Source organism: Felis catus, chromosome B1 (assembly GCF_018350175.1).
Source record: "Felis catus isolate Fca126 chromosome B1, F.catus_Fca126_mat1.0, whole genome shotgun sequence".
NCBI lineage: Eukaryota > Metazoa > Chordata > Mammalia > Carnivora > Felidae > Felis > Felis catus.
In genome coordinates this window covers 28328785-28354785 of record NC_058371.1, presented here as the reverse complement: position 1 = coordinate 28354785, position 26001 = coordinate 28328785, and the positions used below count along the sequence as shown (strand labels likewise).

At 38.6% G+C, this 26001-nt stretch overlaps 1 protein-coding gene, 1 long non-coding RNA gene and 1 pseudogene across 6 annotated transcripts in view; 2 read left to right on the top strand and 1 right to left on the bottom strand.

The window, feature by feature from the left end:
• Nucleotides 1–25664, top strand: part of GTF2E2 (general transcription factor IIE subunit 2) — a 79852-nt gene extending 54188 nt beyond the window's left edge. The window contains exons 6-9 of one of the 5 annotated variants that reach the window (XM_006930602.4): nucleotides 375–468; nucleotides 23577–23692; nucleotides 24950–25081; nucleotides 25502–25664. In XM_006930602.4, the coding sequence (XP_006930664.1) occupies nucleotides 375–468; nucleotides 23577–23692; nucleotides 24950–25066 (327 nt within the window). In that variant the 3' untranslated portion in view covers nucleotides 25067–25081; nucleotides 25502–25664. Of the gene's footprint in view, nucleotides 1–374; nucleotides 469–1060; nucleotides 1118–6640; nucleotides 6723–23576; nucleotides 23693–24949; nucleotides 25460–25501 lie in introns of those variants that run through there. The other 4 variants (XM_003984651.5, XR_006596414.1, XM_045055322.1 and 1 more) reach the window with 4 other exon arrangements.
• Nucleotides 6527–8334, bottom strand: LOC123384805. The gene is made up of 2 exons (XR_006596415.1): nucleotides 7731–8334; nucleotides 6527–7264 (listed from the first exon to the last, which is right to left on the bottom strand). It is a non-coding gene; the product is annotated as an uncharacterized LOC123384805 (long non-coding RNA).
• Nucleotides 14652–16582, top strand: LOC101090512 (annotated as a pseudogene).
• Nucleotides 25665–26001: the final 337 nt, after the last annotated feature.

Sequence of the window (26001 nt, the reverse complement as noted above, 5' to 3'; positions counted from 1 at the left end):
TAGTAGACCCTAATGGTATACTGAAGGTTAAAAGAAATAGGAGTCCTGGGGCACCTGGGTGGCTCAGTCAGTTAAGTGTCCAACTCTTGGTTTTGGCTCAGGTCATGATCTCACTGTCATGGTTTCAAGCATTGCATTGGGGTGCATGCTGACAGCGCTGAGCCTGCTTAGGGTTCTCTCTCCTCTCTCTTTGCCCCTCCCTGGTGCACACGCGCTCGTGTTCTCTCTCTCTCTCTCTCTCTCTCTCTCTCTCTCTCTCTCTCTCTAATAGACTTACAAGGACTACTACTTTTTTTTTTTATTAAAAAAATATTTTGTTGGGGGGAGGTAATTTGGAAGTTAACTGAAAAAAATTTGTTTTTTTGTCTTTTAAGGCTTTGGGGGACCAGATACTATTTGTAAATCGTCCTGATAAAAAGAAAATTCTTTTCTTCAATGATAAGAGCTGTCAGTTTTCTGTGGATGAAGGTGAGCCTTTCTGTTTAGTTTTCAAATATTACAAATACAGGGTGACAAATTTATATTTATAATCCTATTATAGGTGTGCCTGGGTGGCTCAGTCAGTTAAGCGTCGTACTTCTGCTCAGGTCATGATCTCATTGTTCATGAGTTCAAGACCCATGTCCGTGTCTGTGGTGAGAGCTCAGAGCCTGGAGCCTGTGATTCTGTGTCTCCTTCTCTCTCTGCCCTTCCCCTGCTCCTTGCTCTGTCTCTTTCTCAAAAGTAACATTATAATTCTCTGTTAACAAATTTTGTAGTAGTGCTTTTTTAGCCTTATCTTTTAGAACACAACTAATCTTCTAACATATTGTTTCTGAGAATGCAATTTGAAATATGGAATTTGAAAGATTTTAGGTTATTTGTACTTGTAATCATATAGTAGGTTAGATATTTTATGCTTATATGTCAGCGGTACCAGTTTATTTCTTTATTTCTATTATTTTACAAATACTACATATCTTGATATGAAAGCTTGATGCAGGATGGGAAAAAGAACAAAATTCTTTTTTTTTTTTTTTTAAATTTTTTTTTCAACGTTTTTTATTTATTTTTGGGACAGAGAGAGACAGAGCATGAACGGGGGAGGGGCAGAGAGAGAGGGAGACACAGAATCGGAAACAGGCTCCAGGCTCTGAGCCATCAGCCCAGAGCCCGACGCGGGGCTCGAACTCACGGACCGCGAGATCGTGACTTGGCTGAAGTCGGACGCTTAACCGACTGTGCCACCCAGGCGCCCCAAAAAAGAACAAAATTCTGTTGGTGACTAAAGTAATTTATGAGTTGATTATCAGATTGGATAGGGAAGATGACTTTTTTCTCTGACTCTTGTAGAGTCAGATGCTAATAAGCTTATGGTGAATCTTATGCTAAATGTGTGATGCCTGTGTTTGGATTTTAATTAAAAATACTTCATTAATACTTGTCAGGTAAAATAGTTAAACAAGGGTTTAGTCATGGGAAATCTATACCTATACAAGTAGAAATTCTCACTTAGGGACACTGGGTGTCTCAGTCGGTTAAGCGACTGATTTCAGCTCAGGTCATAATCTTGCAGTTTGTGATTTGGAGCCCCACGTTGGGCTCTGTGCTGACAGCTCAGAACCCGGAGCCTGCTTCGGATTCTGTGTCTCCTGTCTCTCTTTGACCCTCCCCTGCTTGTGCTCTGTTTCTCTCTCAAAAATAAATAAATAAATAAATAAATAAATAAATAAATAAATATTCTCATTTAAACAAGTGTGAGACTGTACTGTAAATTTGTATTAATTTTGAACTAAAAAGGCAAGAAAAGAATTAAACACCATTTTAATTATAAAATTTGAAAAGTAATACAAACTTATACCAGAATATCTTAACATTATAGAATTACATAAAATAAAAAAGTAATATTAAATTTCAAATAGTGAAACTATTGTTATGCATGCCTGGTAGTCCTAGTGACTTTCGTTTATTGTATTAAATAAAAGAGTTTCTATTGAAGGAATAATTTTGTATAAAAATGCACGTATAATTCTTGTCCCTTCAATAGTCCATACATGTCTTATGATTTTGTAATTTTTGCAATAGCTCTTAAGTTTTTCTTTTATTTGTTATCTGGCTGCAGATATTAGGCTTGTGGTGCTTGTAGATAGGAGTTTAGTCAACCTGAAGTTACGTAGATGACCATGATTTGTTTTAGGAAGTAGAATGTTGTGTTTTGTTGGAAAATCGTGATTGAGAGTACCTTGTATATAGTTGGTTCTCAATAAATGTTTTTTACTGTAAATAAAAAATTTCAAAGCATTCCAGTTATTCTGTATTGCACTTTCTAATAAATAAAGTAAGCTTTCTGTGTGTCAATAAGGTAGTAGTGACCTTCTATACACTGTAGTGATACTCATTTAAGAAAGTTTGGCTTAGCAGTTTTCGTATTGCTTGAGTTGCTTTTTGAAAACTTTTATAATTGTCATACTGATTTGACACTTTGAAAAAACATAGCGGTGGACTTGATCCTTAAGATATTTACAAGTTTAAAAAAAATAGCTGATTCCTTTATTCTTTGGCATAGCTAATCCATTTGAAAGCAATTTGCAGTATTAAAAAAAAGTCACAAGTATCACGTGTTCCAATAGGAAGATCTTACAATGAAAAGCAGATACATTTTTCCTTTCACTAATTGGAGGCCCTTTGATTTGTGGCCATACTTAACTGGATTTACTTAAAATTTTTTTGATTTTAGTGTTTGTTTATTTTTGAGAGAGAGACAGAGTGTGAGTCCGGGAGGAGCAGAGAGAGAGAGAGGAAGATACAGAATCTGAAGCAGGCTTCAGGCTCTGAGCTATCAGCACAGAGCCCAGTGAGGGGCTCGAACTCACAAACCGTGAGATTGTCGGACGCTTACCAACTGAGCCAGCCAGGCGCCCCTACTGGATTTATTTTAATTCTTTGAGTGGTTTTCCCCTTATAATATGCTTATGTTTTTATTTCTTGATTTTTCAGCTTGAAGTATTATAATGACTTTTTCTTACCATGTTGCTGATTCCACCTGCTGTCTCTCTTCTTCACTTTCTAATATAGTATAGCACTAGTTTTAGTTCCCCCTACCATTTTTCTTGATACCTTTATCAATCAAAATAATTGAACGTTCTCTGGGAATTTTTAGTATTAAGTCTGCTCTGCAGATGGCAGCATGGTGTAGCATATCTGTTGTGTTATGTAGATGTGTAATTTGAGGCAAATGTTGAGGTTGCAGTAGCTCGCTAAGAATAGCATGGACCTCTAGGTTTTCTTGGTAAAATTTCATTGGAGAACTTTTAGGAGTATACTTAATTTCCGCCGTAATCCTCACACTAAACATTATACCAAGCCATTATTTTCTGTCCCCTGTTGCGATTTTTCTGTGGATATCACTGTTTTAACTTTGCTCAGCCTTTTCCTGTTTGCGTTATCTTTTTCTAAAGTTCTATTCTTTAATATTATCCCTATTTTCATTTGCTGTTTTATATGGCCTTTGTTGGCTTAAACTCTTCCCATCTCCTTATTACTTGGTTTATAAGGACAAGATGAGGATTTTCACTTTTTTTACCCACATTATAAAAGTAACCATATATGCTTGTTCGTAAAATCCTACACATTTAGAAGTTGTGTAAATTGTTTGATGTTTATTTTTCTAATTTTCTAATTTGCTTTTTCTCTGTTGGAGATATTCTATAATACCATATGGCTATTTAGTGTTCCATTATATAAGTGTACCTGATAAATGGATTTTTAAGTATTTAATAATGCTGCAGCAAATATTCTTACACACCTTACATGCTGGATATGTGTATGTATTTTTTATGTTATGAAATAGCTGTATATATCTGGAGATATTGGGAAGGTAAATTGACAGATTATGCATCTATTAAGATCTTTGTTGTTTCTGACTTAATATATGTTGAAATATATTACTAGATTTCCTAATAGTGAACTGTCCTTACACTCCTAAAATAACCCTTTTTTTATGTTCTATATTTCTGGATTCTTTTCCTGTATATTAAGGATTTTTGCTTCAGTATTCAGTGTTCTCTTTTTTGTTTACTTTCTCAGGATTTGTTTTGGGTGTGATGCTGGATACATCCAAACAGAAGTACTGTTTTTCCTTCCTTCCATCATTCCTGTCCTTTTCCTTCCCTTTCCCATTCTTTCTTTGTGAGAATATTCAATTCCTTGAGGATTTGAACACGAAAACTCATGGATGCATGTGTCTGGCTGTGGCTGCTTTGACAGCATTCTTCATATCTTCTTTGGTTATGTCCTTCATAAAGTTTCCTACCTTGTGAATTTTTGGCAATCTGTTCTTTCCTAAAATCACTTTTAATTTTCAAATTTAATAGCATATGCTTTTGCAGAGTGTGGCCCTAGAACGTGTTTAATTTTTTTGTGTAATTTTCCCTTTTTATTGTTAACTTTTTGTATTTGGGCATTCTCCCTTATTTCTGTATTATGCTGTTGGTTTATCTATTTTACTTTTGTTGTTGTGTTTTTGTTTTAAGGGAAAATACAATCAGATCACCTTTTACATACTAAATTTTGATTGACTACTTCATATGAGCAGTGACTGAGCAAACATTAAAATCTGCCATTGCCTTTTGGTTGTTAATTTTGCCAGTACTTCCTGTATGTTTTCCTGCAGAGTTTTTAGCTTATAAACATTCTTGACAATCCTAGTTTAAGGACTGTATCCATAAACATTATAAAGCATCCCCTCTTGGTTTTAGTTCATATTTTTTTTACTTTAAAGTCTGACTTTATCTCATTATTCTTTTAATCCCTTGTCCTTTTTTTTGACTGATATATTTTTGCCCATTTTTTTGTACCCTGTCTTTTGTGTATATATTTCCTTTGTAGTTGACATACAGTCGGTTTTAACCTTTTGAATTGTCATTTTATATTTATTATCTTTAATACGTGATACATTCGCCCCATTATTTGTTTGGAAATTATATAATTTGGGGGGGCTCTTTTGTGTATATAAAGTGATTCTCTTTATATCTCTAAGTAATTTGCTTAAACTTAATGGTATCATTTTATCAACTTCGTTCTTTTGTTTTTATTTTCTAATTGACACTTTTTGAGATTTTGGTAATGGTCTATTATAGTGTATTCATGAATTCATTTATTCAACAAATATTTGCTGATGTCCTATTATATGCCCCAGTCATTTTGTTAAATATAGGGATACAGTAGTGAACAAGGTAGACCATTCTCTGCCTTTGTGGAGTTTATATTCTAAAGGATAAAGTAGACAATACAAAAAATAAAAATGATTACAGATTGTATCAAATTCTAGGAAAGAGACAAATGTAGTATGTGCAAGCCAGTAAAGGCATGGGGGATAGAGCTCAGAGAAGACTGCCATGGATGGAGGAGCCATGGAATGAGGTGGAGCCAGCCTTGCAAAGTACCGGAATGGTGCCCATGTGTGTGCTGTTGTGGGGGAAGTGGGGTTCAAGCAGAGAATAGTGAAGGCAAAGGTTGTAGTAAAGACTTTGATTTTTTTTCACAGACTAGTGGTTTTTAATCCTTTATTCATCAGATTCAGTGGGCCTTGAGTAACAAATACTTTGTAACATCTTCTTTGCTCTTATAAAATGAAATTTCAAGATACACAACCTACTTTTAGACATAATTTCTTAGAAGTCAGTATAATACTGGGACGCCTGGCTGGCTCAGTCGGTAGAGCATGTGACTCTTAACCTCAGGGTTGTGAGCCCCACATTGGGCATAGAGCTTCTTTAAAAAACAAAAGAGGGGCGCCTGGGTGGCGCAGTCGGTTAAGCGTCCGACTTCAGCCAGGTCATGATCTCGCGGTCCGTGAGTTTGAGCCCCGTGTCAGGCTCTGGGCTGATGGCTCAGAGCCTGGAGCCTGTTTCCGATTCTGTGCCTCCCTCTCTCTCTCTGCCCTCCCCCGTTCATGCTCTGTCTCTCTCTGTCCCAAAAATAAATAAACGTTGAAAAAAAAAAAAAACAAAAGAAAACAAAACAAAAAACTATAATACCCTAACTGTAACAGAAAGGAGAAATAAAAGGAATTGATTTATATTTTATAAAAAATTTATTTCAATATTTTTAATATTTAATCTGTTCAAGCACATATTGGGATATAAAAAGAATATAAATAATATACTTGTTGACCTTTATGTGTAGAGTCACTATGAGATGCGATGGCTACAGATGGACCAGTACAAATGTCATGATGCAGTAGCAACCTATATACCATGATCAGTGTTTTCCTTAAGCGGTAAAGAACTCTTGGCAAAGGTCTGCAAAATGCAAAGTGAAGTTTTTCTGTGACTTGCAAAGGTTAATCATACTATATTCTCTGTATAATATATCTTGTATGTTGCTAGGAAATCATGTGTATATTAAACCACTATAAAAAGTACTTTGTATATAGAATTTGGTTGTAGGCTCAGTTATCATAAACTGATGTTTTTCATTAATCTTTATACTTTCAAAGAAGGATGGCTGGAGGAAGAAAGGTTTTTCAACAAGGGCAGTATTGATATTTGGAGCTGGGTGATCTTTTTTTTTTTTGGTGTTAGAATTGTTATTCTGTATTGTAGATGTTTTGTAGAATCCCTGGCTGCTTTAGATGTCACTGCCATACCTTTCCTTACAGCGCGACGACTAAAAATGTACCCAGATATTACCAAATGTTCCCCCAGGAGGCAAAACTACTTGTGTTGAGAATTCTGTTGAAGGTACGATTTATGTTTATAAAATAGACAACAGTTAATTAAGATACGTTGTCTTCAAGCTTCTTTTCATGAATTTGATTCAGCACATTCACTGATACAACGGATGTCCAAGTGAATAAGGTTTCTGTTCGTGAGCTCACCTAAGACAGAGGGAAGATTGACATAGGAACTCATATAGTAGCTCTTGCATACTGTCATTGTGATGTTCATACAGTGGTGTAGAGACCCTGGGGGAATGTCATCCACAGGAACTTCAGAGGTGGGACAGTGTTCTTTTAGTTGAAATTGTCAGTATGGCATAAATCACTAATTAAAAAAAAAACTGAGTCTTTGCTAATGGTATAAACAGAGAATGCCCCCTGAAAGTTGATGCATATCGTAATATTTATCTTCCTTACTCTTTTTTCATATTTTACTCAAAATGGTTTGTCCTGATTGTATTGATGAAGATTTTTGTTTTAGCCCAGTAGGTGGCAGTCATGGGTAGAGATGAAATCTTGAATGGTGACGCTTTCAGTCATGCTTAAGATTACCCTTCATTTTATCTGTAAATAGAAGCAAATGTCCTAAAATGAGATGTAACAAACAAGTAAGGAGAGAGTTTATTTGTAGTAATTTAAAAAAATCAAATAGGTAAGTGAACACAGCGTAGCTGAACTTAGGTATATGTCTTATTTCACAAAAGTGTTTCCTTATATCAGGATCGTATTCATTTAGAGGCAGTATAAATGCAGTGGTTAAGAGGATGGTTTGAGTAGTTAGCTGTTGGTTTATATCTTAGCTTTGCTCCTTGTTTGCTTAGACAAGATACTTCTGAGATTCCTTATCTATAAAGTAGGAGTAATGGTATCTGTCTTGTCCTTATGAGAATTAAATGAGTTAATATAAAGTTCTTAGAGCTTGGAACAGAGCCTGGCGCATAGTAAGAATAGTAGTAACAGTAATATTAGCTATTATTAGTAGAATTAGAAATACCAAATAGTACCAAAATATTAGGTATTTAAATCTTACCTGATTATTTATTCACATTTCCTTAGCTCTCTGGCTGATTGACTAAGTGGATCTGTAGTTTTGTGTTTTGTTACATAGCAGAGAGCCAGAGCCGGTTTAGCAGTCTGAAGCCACATTTGAGCTGATCTTTTGCGGAAACATAACGTTAATTGGTGTTCCTGGTGACAGGTCCAGTGACAACGCTGATTTTTCTTTCATTGCTGCTATTTTCTTTCCTACCTGGAAGCTTAAACAATTTAAACTTTATCCTTCCAATATAGGACTTCTCTCAGGAACTCTTAGAGCTCTGGTGCTGTTTTATTTAGTTCATTATTTTTTAATGGCTATATGGTATTCCATTTTATGGATGTGCTTTAAAACAGTTTTTCCGATGCTCCACAGATGGAAATTTAATTTTTGTTTTCCTATATGCTATTATAAATAATGTTTAATACTTACACATAAATATATGTGCACTTGCCTCATTATTTCCATATTGTAGTTTTCTTGAAATAGAATTGTGAGATCAGAAGGTAAGGGATATTTAAAAAATTTTCTTTTCCTTAAAAAAATTTTTTTTAATGTTTATTTTTAAGAGAGAGAGAGAGAGAGAGAGAGAGAGAGAGAGAGAGAGAGAGATGCAGAATCCAAAGCAGGTGCTAGGCTCCAGGCTGACAGCACAGAGCCTGATGCAGAACTCTAACCCACCAACTGTGACATCATGACCTGAGCCAAAGTCAGACACTCAACTGACTGAGCCACCCAGGCACCCCTAAAAAATTTTCAATACTTTGCCTAATGCCTTTTGTAAAGTTTGCACCAATATTTTGGGACCAAATTACCCCTTCACAGCAGTATATGGAAAAGTATCCATTTCTTTACCCTCACCAGTACCAGATGTTTTTAGTTGTCTTTGCCAGGCTCATAGAAAATAAAGATTATCTTGAATGTATTTTTCTTGCAATGACTTTATAAAATTAAAAAAACAAGATTATTTCTCTTTGTACCTCTGTCAACTATACATTTTCTGTCCCCCCCATACATTAAAATGTAATTAAATTTCGGATCCTGTGGAATCCTGCCTCTAAAATTTGGCCCTGCTTTCCAGTGTTCATCTTAAGTATTTGCAGCTGTGATACATTTATATAGTACATGTAATACTTAAATACTGCAATAGCACTAAGCTAAGGAAAGACAGGGATTAATGTAGAAATGTTTTATTGAAAAATAACAAAGACATTGAAGAATTTTTTTATTCAGGGATTTTCCTCTGAAAATAGCTCAAGCATCACTTTTCTAGCAAAAGAAAGTAGTTAAATTTTGTTTTAATGTACTTTCAATTCCATTGTGCCATTAAAATTTATATTGTATATTCTTTTTGGTGGTACATTAATATATATATTAGCTTTCTAGACCATTGCTGTTCCTTTTAATAGGTATTATTACCTGTGTAATTGTGTCTGAAGAGGCCTGAAGTATATGGGCTCTGTACAAATCAAGGTAGAACATCACAGTAGTTTGTCTTTCAAAGAACTGAACCTTTACAATGCTGGTAACATAGATGCTTGGTAAAAAGTGAATTGACTGAAATTTACCATTGAGTAAAAGAGGTTTTTCTCATCTACACTTTTATTCTCTTTATCTTGTTTTCTTCTACAAGAGAAAAGTATACAGTTTAATTGTTATGCATTTATATTCTGTAATACTCTAAATAAATGAATACAATTTTTACACATTGGTAGCTAGAATTTAACAAGTTATGGGTTAAAACGTCTGAACTACTTTGTGGGTGGCATACTTCCTTCAGCAGTTGTGGTAAATTAGACATATAAAATTCTGGTTTGGTATAGATTTTAAAACAGTATTGTGTGCTTTCTTGGAATTAGAGTGATGTTTTTATTGCTGACTTGGAAGTCTGACCTGAAGCTGTTTTCTCTCACATAATCCTGTAGTGAGCACAGCTAGTTGCATTAATCACATTGTTCATTGCAGAAAAAGTGGATAGTTGGGGACTTCTGGCTTCCACTTAAAATGGAGAAAGCTGGTCAAAGCACTGTCCCACCCCTATAGCAATAATAATAAGCCCTAGACAACTGCAGATTTATACCTGAATCCATCAGAGAGCTGAGGTTCCAGGGCAACCACTTAACCTGAAATCTAAGGAAAGATGGGCACCTCCAAGAAAAGAAAGGATGCAAACACTTGTTTACCTGAGACAGATACAGAATGAACACCAATCAGAAGAATTCAGTTAAACATTTTAATGAATTGCTGCTGGCTTAAATTGGACTGGTGGGAAGATGTAGAATCCTTGGGGGCCGTGAACGCATGAGAATTCACAGCTACTTGCAGGTTCTTTTCCACAGACTTCACTGGATGCTAACAGGAATGATCAAGCCTTTGGGGGGGGGGGACTGTAGATGCTTCAGGAAAGACATGAAGCCCTGTCTTAGTCCTTCCTGCCTCTCTACTGTGTGACCAAAGCCTTAAACTGTGGTTTGAATAGAGCAGAAAAAAAACCTTCCACCCCTAAGGAAGGGGCAGGAATATGTCCTGGGCCCAGAACTTTAGCAGAGAGGGATGGGCAGGAACATTGAGAAGGCCTCTGGCCAGCTACTAGAACATAGTACTTGGCTACGACCAAAGCTTAATCAGAATTTCAGAGAGCTACCACCCCGTACCAGGCTAAGAGATGTAGAGTAATGGATAACAGTGGAATTCTGTGAGAGTTGCAAGAGCTTGGAGGCAGACAGACCATAATGAGATACAGCCTAAACAGAAGACCTAGAACTGCAGATTGAGTAGACGCTGAGAAAAACTTTGGCAAACAAGCCTCTACCCTAAACACAAGGTGTGCCTAGAGCAATTTGAAGCCTGTGGTGCGTTATGGGTATCTATAGCAGCAACAGATTCCAAACCAAGCTCATGTTCTGACAATAGAATGACTCTACCTTGATGCATTAAAGGCCTAGCAGAAGCAAGGTCACGGTCCTATCCAGACACAAAAACTAGTTGTCTCAGTCTCAGATTTCCTACAGAAGATACCCTGTTTTCATTACATATATATATATATATATATTAAAAACAAGGAGAAGAATACAGTATTGAGACAGGGAATTAAACTTCTTAGGACACAAGTACTGGAAATTGTTAGACATGGAATTTAAGATAACTATGATTTATATGTTAAGGCCTCTGGTTTTGAAAAGGCAGGCAATGTGTACGGTCCGGTAGGATATTGGGGCGCCTGGGTCGGTTATGTGTCCGACTTTGGCTCAGGTCATGATCTCGCAGTCCATGGGTTTGAGCCCCGTGTCAGGCTCTGTGCTGACAGCTGAGAGCCTGGAGCCTGCTTCGGATTCTGTGTCTCCCCCTTTCTCTGCCCCTTCCCCACTCATGCTTTGTCTCTCTCCATCTCTCAAAAATGAATAAACGTTAAAAAAAAAAAAATAAAAAAAGATGAAGTAGGATATTTCAGAGGCATGATAAGAAAATCAAATGAAAAGTTTAGAAGTGAAAAACACAGTAACAGACCAAAGAACTCATCAGTAAATTTGGCATAACCAAAGGAAGAATCTGTAAACTTGAACATAGACCCATATGAATTATCTAAACTAAAATACAAACAGAAAACTGAAAAAATAGAACACCCATTAGCTATGAGATAATATCAAGTGGTCTGAATATGTAATTTAAATCTCAGAAGGAAAATAGGACAAAAGAAATAATGGCCAAGGATTTTGAAAAACTAATGATAGACACCAAAGATTGAAGAAGCTCAGAGAATTTAAGGCAAGATAATCCCCCAAAACAAATGACAGAAAAACAGCCAGACATTTATATTCAAACTGCTGAAAGTTGAAGATGATGACAAAATACTGATGGGAGTTAGAGGAGGAAGCTCTTTACAGAAGAAAGAATTGTCATTTGAATCTATGGAAACCCGAAAACAATGCAATCACATCTCTAAAGAATCAAAAGGGAAAAAAATTTCAACCTAGAATTCTGTACCCAGCAGAAAGTCTGTCCATGTATTTATTTATTTGTTTGTTTGTTTAAAAATGTTTTATTTTTGAGAGAGAGTGTGTCAAGAGTGCAAGCGGGGGTGTGGGGGGGCAGAGAGAGAAGGAGACACAGAGTCTGAAGCTAGCTCCAGGCTCTGAGCTGTCAGCACAGAGCCTGACACAGGGCTTGAACTCACAAGCTGTGAGATCATGACCTGACCCAAAGTCTGACAGTTAACCGACTTAGCCCCCCAGGCACCCCAAAAACGGTCTTTTAAAAATGAAGGAGAACTGGTCTTTCAGAGTAATATTCTGTCAGTATCACAGAAACTGAGATAAGTCATTGTCATTGACCTGCATTAACATATAATAATGATTTCTGGTAAGAAAATTATTTTTAAATTACATTTAAAAATGTCTAATAAAAATTCATTCTTGGGGTGCCTGGGTGGCTCAGTCAGTTAAGCATTCAACTGCAGCTCAGGTCACAATCTCACAGTTCATGAGTTCAAGCCCTGCGTTAGGCTCTGTGTGGACAGCTCAGAGCCTGGAGCCTACTTTGGATTCTGTGTCTCCCTCTCTCTGTGCCTCTCCCCTGCTTGTGCTCTCTTTCTCTCAAAAATAAACATTAAAAAAAATTAAAAATATTTTAGTAATTGCTTTGAAAGATAGCTGACTATAAAGCAAAAGTAATAGAAATCCATTTTATGTTTACAGCAAATACAAAAGTAAAGGTTATGACAGCTCAAAGTAGAGGGAAGACTATTATAACATCTTTACATTACATGTGAACTGGTATAATTTACTTGCAGCTACACTGGGATTAATTAGACATGTATTATAAATCTTAGGACAACCACTAAAACCATTGTTTTCAAAAAATAAGTAACCACAGTTAAAAATACTGTATTGTACATTTGAAAGTTAAGAGAGTAGATCTTAAAAGTTGTCATCACAAGGGAAAAAAATTGTGTGGTGATAGGTGTTTAATTACTGTGGCAGTCATTTTGCACATATCAAATCATTGTGTTCTATACCTAAACTTAATACAGTTTTAAGTGTCAGTTAAGTACTCAATAAAAAAATGCATAAATAAGGTGCTAATAGCAGATATAAAATGTAATCAGAAAAAATACATTCAGTTAATCTACATGAACACAGAAACAGAAGGAAAAAACAAGGAGTACACGGAACAAATAGAAACAGTAAGGGGATAGATTTTATTCCAACCATATTAATAATTATGTTAAATGTAAATCATGTAAATATACGAATTAAGACAGATTTTCATCTGTTTAAACATCCAAAATCATCTAACATACTTTTCACTGTTAAACTGTTCAAACATAATAATTAAGGCAGATGTAAATTGTCTACAGATGATAATTAAGACAGATTTTGAGATTAGATACAAAAGCAAGACCTTGGTATATGCTGTCTATAAGAAACTCACTTTAAATATGAAGACATGGGTTAAAAGTAAAAAGATGTACTGGTGCAGCCACTGTGGAAAACAGTATGGTTGTTCCTCAGAAAGTTAAAAATAGAAATCAGAAAAGACCCCAAATAGCCAAAGCAATCTTGAAAAAGAAAACCAAAGCAGGAGGCATCACAATCCCAGACTTCAAGCTATACTACAAAGCTGTAATCATCAAGACAGTGGTACTGGCACAAGAACAGACACTCAGATCAATGGAACAGAATAGAGAACCCAGAAATGGACCCACAAACGTATGGCCAACTCATCTTTGACGAAGCAGGAAAGAGTATCCAATGGAATAAAGACAGTCTCTTCAGTAAGTGGTGCTGGGAAAACTGGACAGCGACATGCAGAAGAATGAACCTGGGCCACTTTCTTACACGATACACAAAAATAAACTCAAAACGGATGAAAGACCTAAATGTGAGACAGGAAGCCATCAAAATCCTTGAGGAGAAAGCAGGCAAAAACCTCTTTGATCTTGGCTGCAGCAACTTCTTACTCAACACGTCTCCTGAGGCAAGGGAAGCAAAAGCAAAAATAAACTACTGGGACCTCATCAAAATAAAAAGCTGCACAGTGAAGGAAATAATCATCAAAACTAAAAGGCAACCAACAGAATGGGAGAAGATTTGCAAGTGACATATTAGATAAAGGGTTACTATCCAAAATCTATAAAGAACTTATCAAATTCAACACCCAAATAACAAATAACCCAGTGAAGAAGTGGGCAAAAGACACGAATAGATACTTCTCCAAAGAAGACATCCAGATGGCAAACAGACACATGAAAAAATGCTCAGCAGCACTCCTCATCAGGGAAATACAAATCAAAACCACAATGAGATACCACCTCACACCTGTCAGAATGGCTAAAATTAACAACTCAGGCAAGGACAGATGTTGGCGAGGATGCAGAGAAAGAGGGTATCTTTTCACTGCTGGTGGCAATGCAAGCTGATGCGGCCACTTTGGAAAACAATATGGAGGTTCCTCAAAAAGCTAAAAATAGAACTACCCTACGACCCAGCAATTGCACTACTAGGTATTTATCCAAGGGATACAGGTGTGCTCTTTCGAAGGGACACCAGCACCCCCATGTTTATAGCAGCACTATCAACAATAGCCAAAGTATGGAAAGAGCCCAAATGTCCATCGATGGATGAATGGATAAAGAAGAAGTGGTGTATATATACAATGGAGTATTACTTGGCAATCAAACAGAATGAAATCTTGCCATTTGCAACTATGTGGATGGAACTGGAGGGTATTCTGCTCAGTGAAATTAGAGAAAGAGAGAAATCATATGACTTCACTCATATGAGGACTTCAAGAGACAAAACAGATGAACAGAAGGGAAGGGAACAATAATATAAAAACAGGGAGGGGGACAAAACAGAAGAGATGCATAAATATGGAGAACAAACTGAGGGTTACTGAAGGGGTTGTGGGAGGGGGAATGAGCTAAATGGGTAAGGGGCACTAAGGAATCTATTCCTGAAATCACTGTTGTACTATATGCTAATTTGGATGTAAATTTTAAAAAATAAAAGTGAAAGAAAGAACTGTCCTACCATTCAGTTGCACTAGTGGGTGTTTACCCAGAGTACAAGAACACTAACTCAAAGGGAAATCTGCACCCCTATGTTTATAGTAGCATTACTTACAACAGCCAAGATATGGAAGCATCCCAAATGTCTGTTGATTGATGAATGGATAAAGAAGATGTGGTATAACCCGGGCTGCTCTAGCCCAGGGTGGCCTGTGGACGGCTAGCCTGGCCACAGCTCCAGTTTCTGGGCCAGCTGACCATGCTGGGCAAGCACCAGCACTCCAGGAACCCAAAGTTGATTACTGCAGAAGATATTTCCTATTTGGCTTCAACATTGTCTTTTGGGCGCTGGGATCTCTGTTCCTGGCCATTGGCTTATGGGCCTGGGGTGAGAAGGGAGTTCTTTCCACAATCTCCATGTTGACAGACCTGGGAGTCCTCCACCCCATGTGGCTGTTTGTAGTGGTTGGAGGTGTCGTGTTGGCACTGGACTTTGCTGGCTGCATTGGGGCTCTCTGGGAGAACACTTAACCCCTCAAGGTTTTCTCCTTGTTTCTCAGCCTTGTCTTCTTCCTGGAGCTGCAAAAAGGATCCGAGCCTTCATACTCAATGACTGGATTTAAGACCAGTTCAATTTCTTCCATCAACAATAATGTCAAGGATTGTCAGGATGACATTGACCTCCAGAACCTCATTGACTTTGTTCAGGAATATTGGTTTTGCTGCGAAGCCTGAGGGCCTAATGGTTGGAACCTCAGTATCTATTTCAACTGCCCCAACTTGAACCTGTGCCAGGAGCACTGTGGGGTACCCTTCTGCTTTGTCAGGGACCCAGTAGATGTCCTCAACACCCAGTGTGACTATGATTGCTGGCTCAAACTAGGGCTGGAGCAGCAGGACTCCATCCACACCAAGGGCTGCATGGGCCAGTTTGAGAAGTGGCTGCAGGACAACCTGATCATTGTTGCTAGGGTCTTTGTGGGCATTGCCCTCCTCCAGATCTCTGGTATCTTCCTGGCCCAGAACCTTGTGAATGACATCAAGGAGTCAAAGGCCAACTGGTGAGGCTGTGACACTGGGTATGGCCACCCTACTTGCCTACCCAGGGATCACCCCCTGCCACTGTGCCTGTGATGGGCAAGGCTGCAGGTGCTTCTGCTTGGACGTGAGCTTCATATGGAGCTTGAGTGTGGGTGTATTGTGTGCTCATGAAGGAAGCTGTGTGCCTCTGCCTGGGCTGCCTGTCCTGGAGCTGTACGCATGGAGGGTAGGTGTGTTTGTGTGAATGTGCACAGGGAGCCACCATCTCGACTGCTGTTGGGTGGTGGGCTCTCAAGGAGACTGGGAAAGGCATAGCTTAAGAGGGTGCAGGCCAGGTGGGGTGGGAGGGGTCTGCCGTGTCCCCACCCAGGCCGGTACACATTTCTGTGCATATGACTCTCTAGGGCAGGCTTATGGCTTGCTGTTGCCTGGGACACAGCCTCACACAGCTTCAGAGCTGTCTTCTCTACTGGCTGTGACCATGACCCTGCCAGGAGCCCACTTTGGCCTTAGTGTCTGACTCCAAAATGTGTCCAAAAATTTTCTCTCCCTGCTTTCAGGATCAAACATGATGATGGCTACAATGGCTACAGACTACTCAAATAAACAAAACCTTGAACTGCCCCCCCCCCCCGCCCAAAGATGTAATATACTTATGTGTGTGTCACACATGCAATATGCAATATTATTCAGCCATAAAAAAAGAATGAAATCTTTTTAACAACATGGGTGGAGCTGGAGAGTATAATGCTAAGCTAAATAAGTAAAAGGAAGACAAGTACCGTATGATTTCACTTGTGGAATTTAAGAAACAAGACAAATGAGCAAAGGGTTGGGGGGGTGGGGGAGACAAGAAACACAGTTATTGACAACAAACTGATGTTTACCAGAGGGGAGGTAGGGTGGTGGGATGGCTTAAATAGGTGATGGGGCTTAAGGGGTACACTTGTCATGATGACTACCAGGTGATGTATGGAATTGTTGAATCCCTGTATTGTACACCTGAAACTAATATAACACTTCATGTTAAAAATAAACTTGTGGAGCACCTGAGTGGCTCACTTGTTAAGTATCTCTTGATTTTGGCGCAGGTCATAATCTTGCAGTTGTGAGATTGAGCCTTCCATTGGGCTCCATGCTGCGTGGAGCCTGCTGGGGATTCTCTCTCTGCCTCTCCCCCAATTGCGCATGTGCGCACTCTCAAAAATAAACTAAAAAAACTCAAAAAACTTGTACACATAAAATTCTCTCTCCCTTGAAAAAAGTAAAAGGGTATAAAATGATAGGCCATACAAATACTAATCAAAGGAAAGCTAGAATCAAAGTAGACTTGAGAGCAAATTACCAAGGATAAAGAGGAATATTATGTAACAATTAAGGATTTAATTCTCCAAGAATAAGTCCTAAATATATACCTAACAACAGAGCTTCCAAAGTTACAAATAGATAAAACTGAAAGGAGAAAGACAAATTCACAGTTAAGATTGAAGTCCACAACACTTCTCAGTAATTAAACAAGTAAATGGCAAATTAGTATGGATATGAAAGTCTTAACACTGTCAACCAACTTGACCTAATTGACATTTATGAACAGACTATCCAATAAACAGTAGAATACATACACTTTCCAGTGCACTTGAGATAGTAACCAAAACAGATGGTATTCTGAGCCACAAAACCTTAATGAACTTAAAAGAACTGAAAGCATACAAAGGATGTGCTTGGACCATTATGGAATTATACTGGAAATTAGGGATATATTTGGAAATTCTCCAAACTATTTGGACATTAAATAACACGTTGAAATAGTTCATGGTTCAAGGAGGAAATCACAAGGAAAGCGGAAAAAAATGTTGAAATAAGTGAAAGAATATCAAAATTCTGGGCTGCAGCTACCGCAGTGGTTAAAGGGAAATATAAAGCATTAAATGCTTATGCTAGAAAAGAATATTACTTTGGGGTACCTGGATAGCTCAGCCGGTCGAGCATCCAACTCTTGGTTTTGGCTCAAGTCATGATCTTGTGTTTCAGGGGTTTGAGCCCCATGTCTGTCTTCACAGCTGGCAGTGCAGAGGCTGCTTGGGATTCTCTCTCTGTCCCTCCCCTACTTGCACTCTGTCTCTTTAAAAGTAAATAAAAAAAAAAAAAAATTACTTTGTATGGATATACCACATTCATTTATCCTTTCCTCTGCTGATGGACAGTTGAATTGTTTCTACTTTTTGGCTTTTATGAATAATGCTACTGTGAACATTTGTGTCCAAGTTTTTGTGTGGACTTGTTTTCATTTCTCTTAAATCTATACCTAGGAGTGGGATGTGGTAATTCTTTAACTTTTTGAAGAATTGCCAGGCTGCTTTTGCAGAGTTGGCCACATCACTTTATATTCACACCACCAATGTTTGGGGGGTTCCAGCTTCCCCACATCCATGCCAACACTTTGATTTTAGCTATCTTTCTGGTGTGAAATGAGTGGTATCTTATTGTGGTTTTGATTTACGTTTCCCTAGTGACTAAGGGTGTTGAGCATCTTTTCATGTGCTTAGTGGTCATTTATCTATTTCCTTTTGAGAAATGTTTATTCAAATTTCTTTGTCCATTTTAAAGGTTAGATGGTTTTTAAAAATTTTTTTCTTTATAGAGCTCTTTATTCTGGATACAAGTCTCTAATAAGATACATGCTTTCTAAATATTTTCTTCCATTCTGTGGGTTGTCTTTTCACTTCCTTGATAGTGTCCTTTGAGGTATAAAAGTTTTTAATTTGGATGAAGTATAGTTTATCTGTTTGTCTTTTGTTGCTTGTGCTTTTGGTGTCCTAAGAATACACTGCCTAATCACAAAGATGTATGCTCCTGTTTTTATTTCTAAGGGTTACAGTTTTAACTCTTACATTTAGGTCTTGGATGATTTGAATTAATTTTTGCATAATGTGTAGTGTGGTTCCAAATATATTCTTTGGGAAGTTAAATGTTTATTACTACATTGTAATATACATTATGGTGGGACTCAGCCATCCTACTCTTAGATTTTTACCCACATTCACTCAAAATCCATATGCATTTATAAATATCAACTCTATTCTTAAGTGCCCAAACCTGGAAATAACTCAGATGGCCTTCAACTGTCCCTTAATTGCCTCCAAGTGTGGTACATGCTTGCAGTGGAATACAGCTCAGCAACAAAAAGGAACAAAGGTATTGAGATGCCCAGTAGTGTGGATAAATCTCAGTGTCATGCTTAGGGAAGGAAGTCAGAATTCAAAAGGCTACATATTGTCTTATTGTAGTTATATGACACGTTTATGATATTCTTGGGAAATAAAACTATAGGAACAGATAATCGTGGTTGCCAGGGGCTTAGGGTGGGTAGAGGGGTTGACTTTGGAGCACAGGGATGTTTTTTGCACTCATGGAATTAATTGTTCTATATTGTTTCTGTGATGGTGTTCACATGACTTGTATGTTTGCTAAAACTTCAGGAACTGTACACCGAAACGTGTAAATTTTGTTCTATATAAATTATACCTTAATAAAAGGAAGATTAAAACGTGGTTACTCAAAATGTTTCCCTTTGAGGGTGGTGTTTCTCCCATCGCAAAGCAGTTTTCAGAGTTACCTCAAGGCTTCTTTTCTTTGCTGTTTGTGCTGGTGTCACTTTACCCTGAGTAAAAAGTGCCGTTGTTCAGGGTTGTATTTGTGTAGGATCACTAAGAACATGAAATACTGCCAAGTTTTTTTCATCCTTCCCAACCACAGTCTGCCTTTTCTGCCCGGTCGCACTGCCACACAAACCGTGTGTATTCTTTACAGATGTCCAGCATGTAACACCATGTTAGTGACAGTTCTCAACAAGTATTTGTTGGAGTGCTGAGAAGGAAATATTGTTTGTATAACCTCATCTGCTTAAATTATACTTTAAAAAATGCTTATTTTGAGAGAGATAGCGTGCACGCATGCACATGTGTGAGAGCAGGAGGAAGGGCAGAGAGAAAGAAAGAGGATCCCAAGCAGGCTGTGCGCTGTCAGTGCAGCATCCGATTCGGGGCTCCATCTTACGAACCCTGAAATCATGACCAGAGCCGAGATCAAGAGTTGGACTCTTTGACTGACTGAGCCACCCATGCGCCCTTGAAATCATACTTTTTAAAGGAGAAGAATCTAAAGCCATGTATATTAGTTTTCTATTGCGGCTGTGACAAATTACCATGAATTTGGTGGCTTAAAACAACACAAAGTTATTCATTTACTTTCTGTTCTGGAAGTTTGATGTCTAAACTGGGTCAGCAAAGGCTGCCTGCCTTCTGGAGATTCTCAGGGAGAATTTGTTTCATCCCCTTTTCCAACTTGTAGAGGAGCCTGGATTTCTTGGCTCACGGCCCTTAGTCCTTCTGGTGTCTCCTTCTACTGTCACATCTCCACTGACTCTCCTACTTCTCTCTTTCCCTGATACGGATCCTTTGATTACATTGGGCCCACCAAGATAATACCGGGTAATCTCCCCATGTCCAGATTTTTAATCCTATCTTCAAAGTCCCTTTTGCTATATAAGGTAATACATTCACAGGTTCTGGGGTTTGAGATGTAGACATTTTGAGGGGAAGCATTTTTCTGTCACACACAAGAGAAATCATTTAATGTCAAAAATTTAGGATTAGTACTTTAGAGGGTGAGGTGAATTGAGAAATGTCCTTGTATTTAGAAGTGCAAAATGGATAATAATACTTGTGAGGAAAAAGGAAGCACCTTAATATACAAGGAAAATGCAGGAAGATGTAGTACATTGCTATATGAGAATCTGTTCCTTTTAAAATTTTTTTTAATTTTTATTTTTTTTAATGTGTATTTATTTTTGAGAGAGAGAGGGAGACAGAGTGCAAGCAGGGGAGGGGCAGAGAGAGAGAGGAGGAGACACAGAATCTGAAGCAGGATCCAGGCTCTAGGCTGTCAGCACAGAACCTGATGGGCTTGAACAGCACAGAGCTTGACGGGCTTGAACTCACAGACCACGAGATCATGACCTGAGCCGAAGTCGGACACTCAACCAACTGAGTTACTCAGGTACCCCTCTGCTCCATTTTTTAATGGCAACGGCACACCTTAACTCAAGTACTCTTAGAGCCCGAGGTCTAATTTGGATGTAAGAAAAAGCAATGTGTTTTAATTATAGTAAGCATAATCCTCCTTATTCTTAGGTTGTGACGTATTTAAGAAAATTTACTAGTAATATGTAAGTACCTCAGCATATTAAAATTTTTTTTCAACAATAGTATAGCACAAAAGTGGAAATCCACCAAGCAAACTATTTGTTCCTGCCTGGGGATATACAATGGTGTGTGTTTTTCCAGACCTTTATGATTCATTTCATATGTGTGTACTTTCTGTCTTTAAATAAATTTTTAGAATTTTAGTTTTTTCTATTTTATGTAAATGAGATCATCCCATATCTGTTAGCCCGTCCTTTTCTTAGGTATTTTATACCACTTTCATTTAGTGGTGTTAGCACCTAGAAATAAGAGATGATAGATGTTGGATGATGATAACTGTAACAGGTATAGATAGTGCTTTTTTCTTTGCAGGCAATACATACATTAGCTCATTTAATATGCACAACTCTGTGAGACAGGTATTATTATCATCCCTGTTTGCAGATCAGGAAACTGAGGCAGAGAGGTTAAGTGACTTGCCCCGTGTTATGTAGTAAATGGAATGACTGGATTCACATTCAGGCTGTCTGGCTCCCAGGCTGTGTGCTGTACAATTCTGCTGAGTTTGCATTTCACAGGGAAGGTCTGGGTATAGCCCAAATATGAATGCATTATTTGGTAAAACCTCTTTAACGAGTTTGCTTATTTCCTTTCCTTCCCTGGCGTACTTTCTGTTACACAGTTTTCATTCTTAGTTCGAGTGGGACAGGGATTTCTTCAGTTCAGAAGCTCCAATCTGAGTTTATAAATTCTAGCCTGTTTTTTTCCTTGTTACAAGATTTCTAAATCTGTTCCTGTTTTATTTACCTTTATAGTTAGAGCATGCCTGACTTGCATGATACTTGGAGGTCCTCTGCTGAAACCCATCATCTGCCTTTAAATTCAGAATCCCCTAATCATTTGCTATTATTGAGGGAAAAAAGAGAAGAAAATCCTGACCGAAAAAGAAAACAGTGCCCAGATTTTGGTTTCTTTTTTTTTTTTTTATTAAGGATTTAAAAAAAATGTTTATTTTGAGAGAGAGTGCATATGTGCACGTGAGTGGGGGAGTGGCAGAGAGAGAGGAAGAGACAGAGAATCCCAAGCAGGCTCTGCACTTTGAGTACAGAGTGTGATATGGGGCTTGATCCCATGGACCGTGAGAGCATGACCTGAACCAAAATCAAGAGTCAGATATCTAACCAACTGAGCCACCTAGGCCCGCCCCCAGATTTTGGTTTCTAAACAGCATTCTCCAATAAAGGCAGTCAGGACTCCTTGATGAATTGGTTGATTTCAAGTTTGGGGAAATTCAAGATGAGCTTGGAACATCTTTTGGTACCTGAAAATAAGTGTTCAACAAAACAAACAAAAATACCAAAGAATAAAAAGGGAAGTAAAAAAGATACAGGAACAATTTGAAGAGGATCTCAATGACCAAAGCCAGCATGTTTGAACAACAAAATAATGATAGTAATCAATTGTAATCCATGAAATAAGTATCCATGAGTCCATACTACATCAAATAAACAACTGGACAAATGGAGAAAAAATAGTCCTTCCTTATAGTAGAATCCTAATTTACACATCTGGAAGGAATGATGGAAATAATTTGCCATTAGGCAAACCCACAAGTAATAATTGTAGGCAGGAGCTGTCCGTGGATGCTAAAGTTAGCAAAAACTATGATGAGAAACAGAGTATTTGCTTAGTCTCAGTAGATTTCCCCATAAGGTCCTTATTAATTACAAAAGGAAAAATAATAGCTTCATGGTGGAGAAATCTGACAATACTAGCTTAACCAGCGATCAGTTTCAGCCTCAGTAATAGACACTGACATCATGGACGCTTTGCACTGAGAAGGGCACAGCATCATTTCTGTGATATTCTTGCCAAAAATGCACTACCTCAATTTAGTTGTGAAGAAAGATCAGACAACCCCCAATTGAGGGCCATTCTATAAAATAACTGCCCCAAACTCTGTTAAGTCTTTATGACCTCTTAGTCACCCATCTCTAGGTATTTAGTTTCAAAAATTTCTTCTGTTAATAAACTTTTATAACTCCTTATCCCCATATAAAACTTTGGTTCCCTATCTCCCTTCTTGTTTGTTTTTACTGAGAGGGAAAGGAAATGGAGTATACGGAGCTCAGAGAATGATCAGGAATTTTGAATTATTTCACTGGAGAGAACTGATTTTTGGACTAAGTGTCAACTGCTCTTCCTCAGGAAAGCAGGGAATTCTCAATGACATGGCCCTTCATTTACTAGACTAAGAATAGAACACTACTATTCTGGCCAGTCTGTGTTCCCAGTCTGCTACTCACTGTCCAGCACTTGAGTGTTTTTGTCTTCTTCCTTTGTTGTTGTTTTAAGTAGGCTCCACACCCAGCGTGGAGCCCGACTTGGGGGCTCAAACTCAGGACCCTGAGATTAAGTCCTTAACCGGACTGAGCCACCCAGGCCCCCTCACTTCCTTTGTTTTTATAATGAAATCTTAGATGTGCTAATTTAGACCAGAGGAGATCCTATCTAGGCCTGGCTTTCTATCACAGATGCTATAGCTTGTAAATATCTGCTGTAAAATAACTACTATCTTGTTGGCAGAGTTTCAGAAACTTTGGAGGAGTGTCACCGTGGATTCAATGGATGAGGAGAAAATTGAAGAATATCTGAAGCGACAGGGTATTTCTTCCATGCAGGAATCTGGACCAAAGAAAGTGGTAAGCAGTCTCCTGGGAAAAAAAACCCAAAAACCCAAAAACATAATCCTCTGTTCTTTGAACTGTGAGCCTGCTTTCTGTTCTCTCTGAAGAACTGGTAGTCAGTTCTCCCTTCCAGTTTTTTCTCAGCGTCCTAATCAGTGATCTTAGATGCAAGCCTGATTATGTCTGGTGTATTGAGGGCCACAGGTGCTCTCTGCCCTCTGGTGCCCCCACATCTGCCCCCCGGTGCTGCTACCCAAGCACGTGAGAGCTTTCCTCATTACGCCTCCAGCCCTTGTGCTAGCAGTGACTGCTCGTAAGTCAAGTCATACTGAATGTTTTCTAGTGCCCACGTGTTGCCCTCTCAGTTTCTAAAAGGAGCTTGCTTCATCATCTTGGCCTTTAAGACCTTAATTGTGCTCCCCTCCCCTTGCTCCATGAGCCCTGTGGTCTTGGCACCTGGCTCTGCCTTAGCCCTGATCACATTGAATTGTCCTTGCTGACTTTGAGATTCCTTAGGAACCAGATACTATCTCTTAGTCTCAAAGCTTGATCAGAGGAGGGATTTGTAATTGAAAGATGACTTGTGATCTAATTGCCTTGTACCAGCTAACCAGTTGTCTGTAGTCCAAGGACAAACCCAGTCGGGGGAATAATTCACCAACACCCTAGACTGTAGCTGCTCTGCTCCTCCTCTTTCCCAGGTGTACCGTCAGTCTTTGTAGCTCGCCTTCTTTGTGATTGTGTGTGTGTATGTTTTATGCAGTGAGTTTTTAAGACTCCTTAAAAGGCAGGATTTACTGCCCAGTGATCTCCGTGAATTAGTGTGGTTGCAGCACTTTATGAGGTATTTTTTCCTATCCTTGCTTTGTGGGGTTTTTTTAATCGTGTGATTTTAAATTTCAAATGTACAGAAAAGAATGGAGAATAATATTTAACAATTCTTTGTGTGCCCGTCCACTCTCCAATTTTGCCATATTTCAGATCCTTTTTTTATTGGATATACTTAAACCTAATGATAAAGATGAAAAACAAAGAGCTTTACTGTCTCTTTTTTAATCCACTTAGTGTGGAGAATAGTTGTGGTAAGGTAGTCTCAATGGGGGTGTGCACGGCACCATAACACGTGCTCCGTTGTGCTGGGGATTGGTATGGGAGGCTGGGCCACTCACTGAGCAGGAAAAAGGTTTCTTTGCTGCTGGTTTGAGTGTCGTTAGTAAATCCTCACCATTCTGCCGCTCTGAATATCTGTATCTGTTTTTACTTTTCTTGTAGGCCCCTATTCAGAGAAGGAAAAAACCTGCTTCACAGAAAAAGCGACGGTTTAAGACCCACAATGAACATCTGGCTGGAGTGCTGAAGGACTACTCGGACATTGCTCCTAGCAAATAGCCAACAGTTTTATTTGTGAGCAAAGAGTTCAGTACCATGTCAAGGTCTTTCTTGTTGATGCTGGGCTCTGAAGACTGTCTTCCCATTCTATTTCTTAGGACTGAGGAGAGGAGCAGTTCAGTTTACAGAACAAGAGCAAATTACCAAACTCCAAGCGTATTTTAATTGAATGGGCTAATGTGATATTCCCTGTTAACCTTCTGTTACTTCCGGGGAAAGGCGCTTAGCATGGCATGCAAGTGTCTTTGCTACTTATCTCTCTTTCTAAGTGGTTCCTGGTTCCATTTTTCTTCCTTTCTTCCTTTCGAACAAGTTTGCAGATAGTCTTGAATGCAATTTTGTTTGTTCCGAAAGGACATATTTATAATAAAATCACTGTAGAAGGAACTCGAAGATGTTCGTGGATTCAGTTTGTATTCTTTCTGTTCTTGGCAGTGGCAGACGGCAGCTCCAGCCTTTCACTCCCACAGGATGCCTGTTTGGGACCTTGTCGGACGCTGTCATCTGTGCTGTGGTGCTGAACACACGGATTTCACAATTGGAACACACCGTGTCCCCTTTGTTAGCAAATGTGACAATAAAGATACACTGCATGTGATTTTTAATGTTTTCTTTTATGAGCATAAGTCAGTATTATTTGCTTTTGTTAAAGTTTATTTTGAGAGAGAACACGCATGCGTGTGTAAGAGTGGGGGAGGGGCAGAGGGAGAAGGACAGAGAATCACAAGCAGGCCCCGCACTGTCATTGCAGAGCCGGCATAAGTCAGTATTTAGCTTCTTGGATTTTGCAAGTCATGGGCTCATGCCATCTCCATCGAAGGTGGATCGAGTCTTCTGGCCAACCTAAACATCACCTTTACCCTGTCCCGCTCCTCCTCATCGGATCTGACCGTGATGTTTTTCGGGGGGAGGCTCCCTCTATCTCCTCTCCCTGT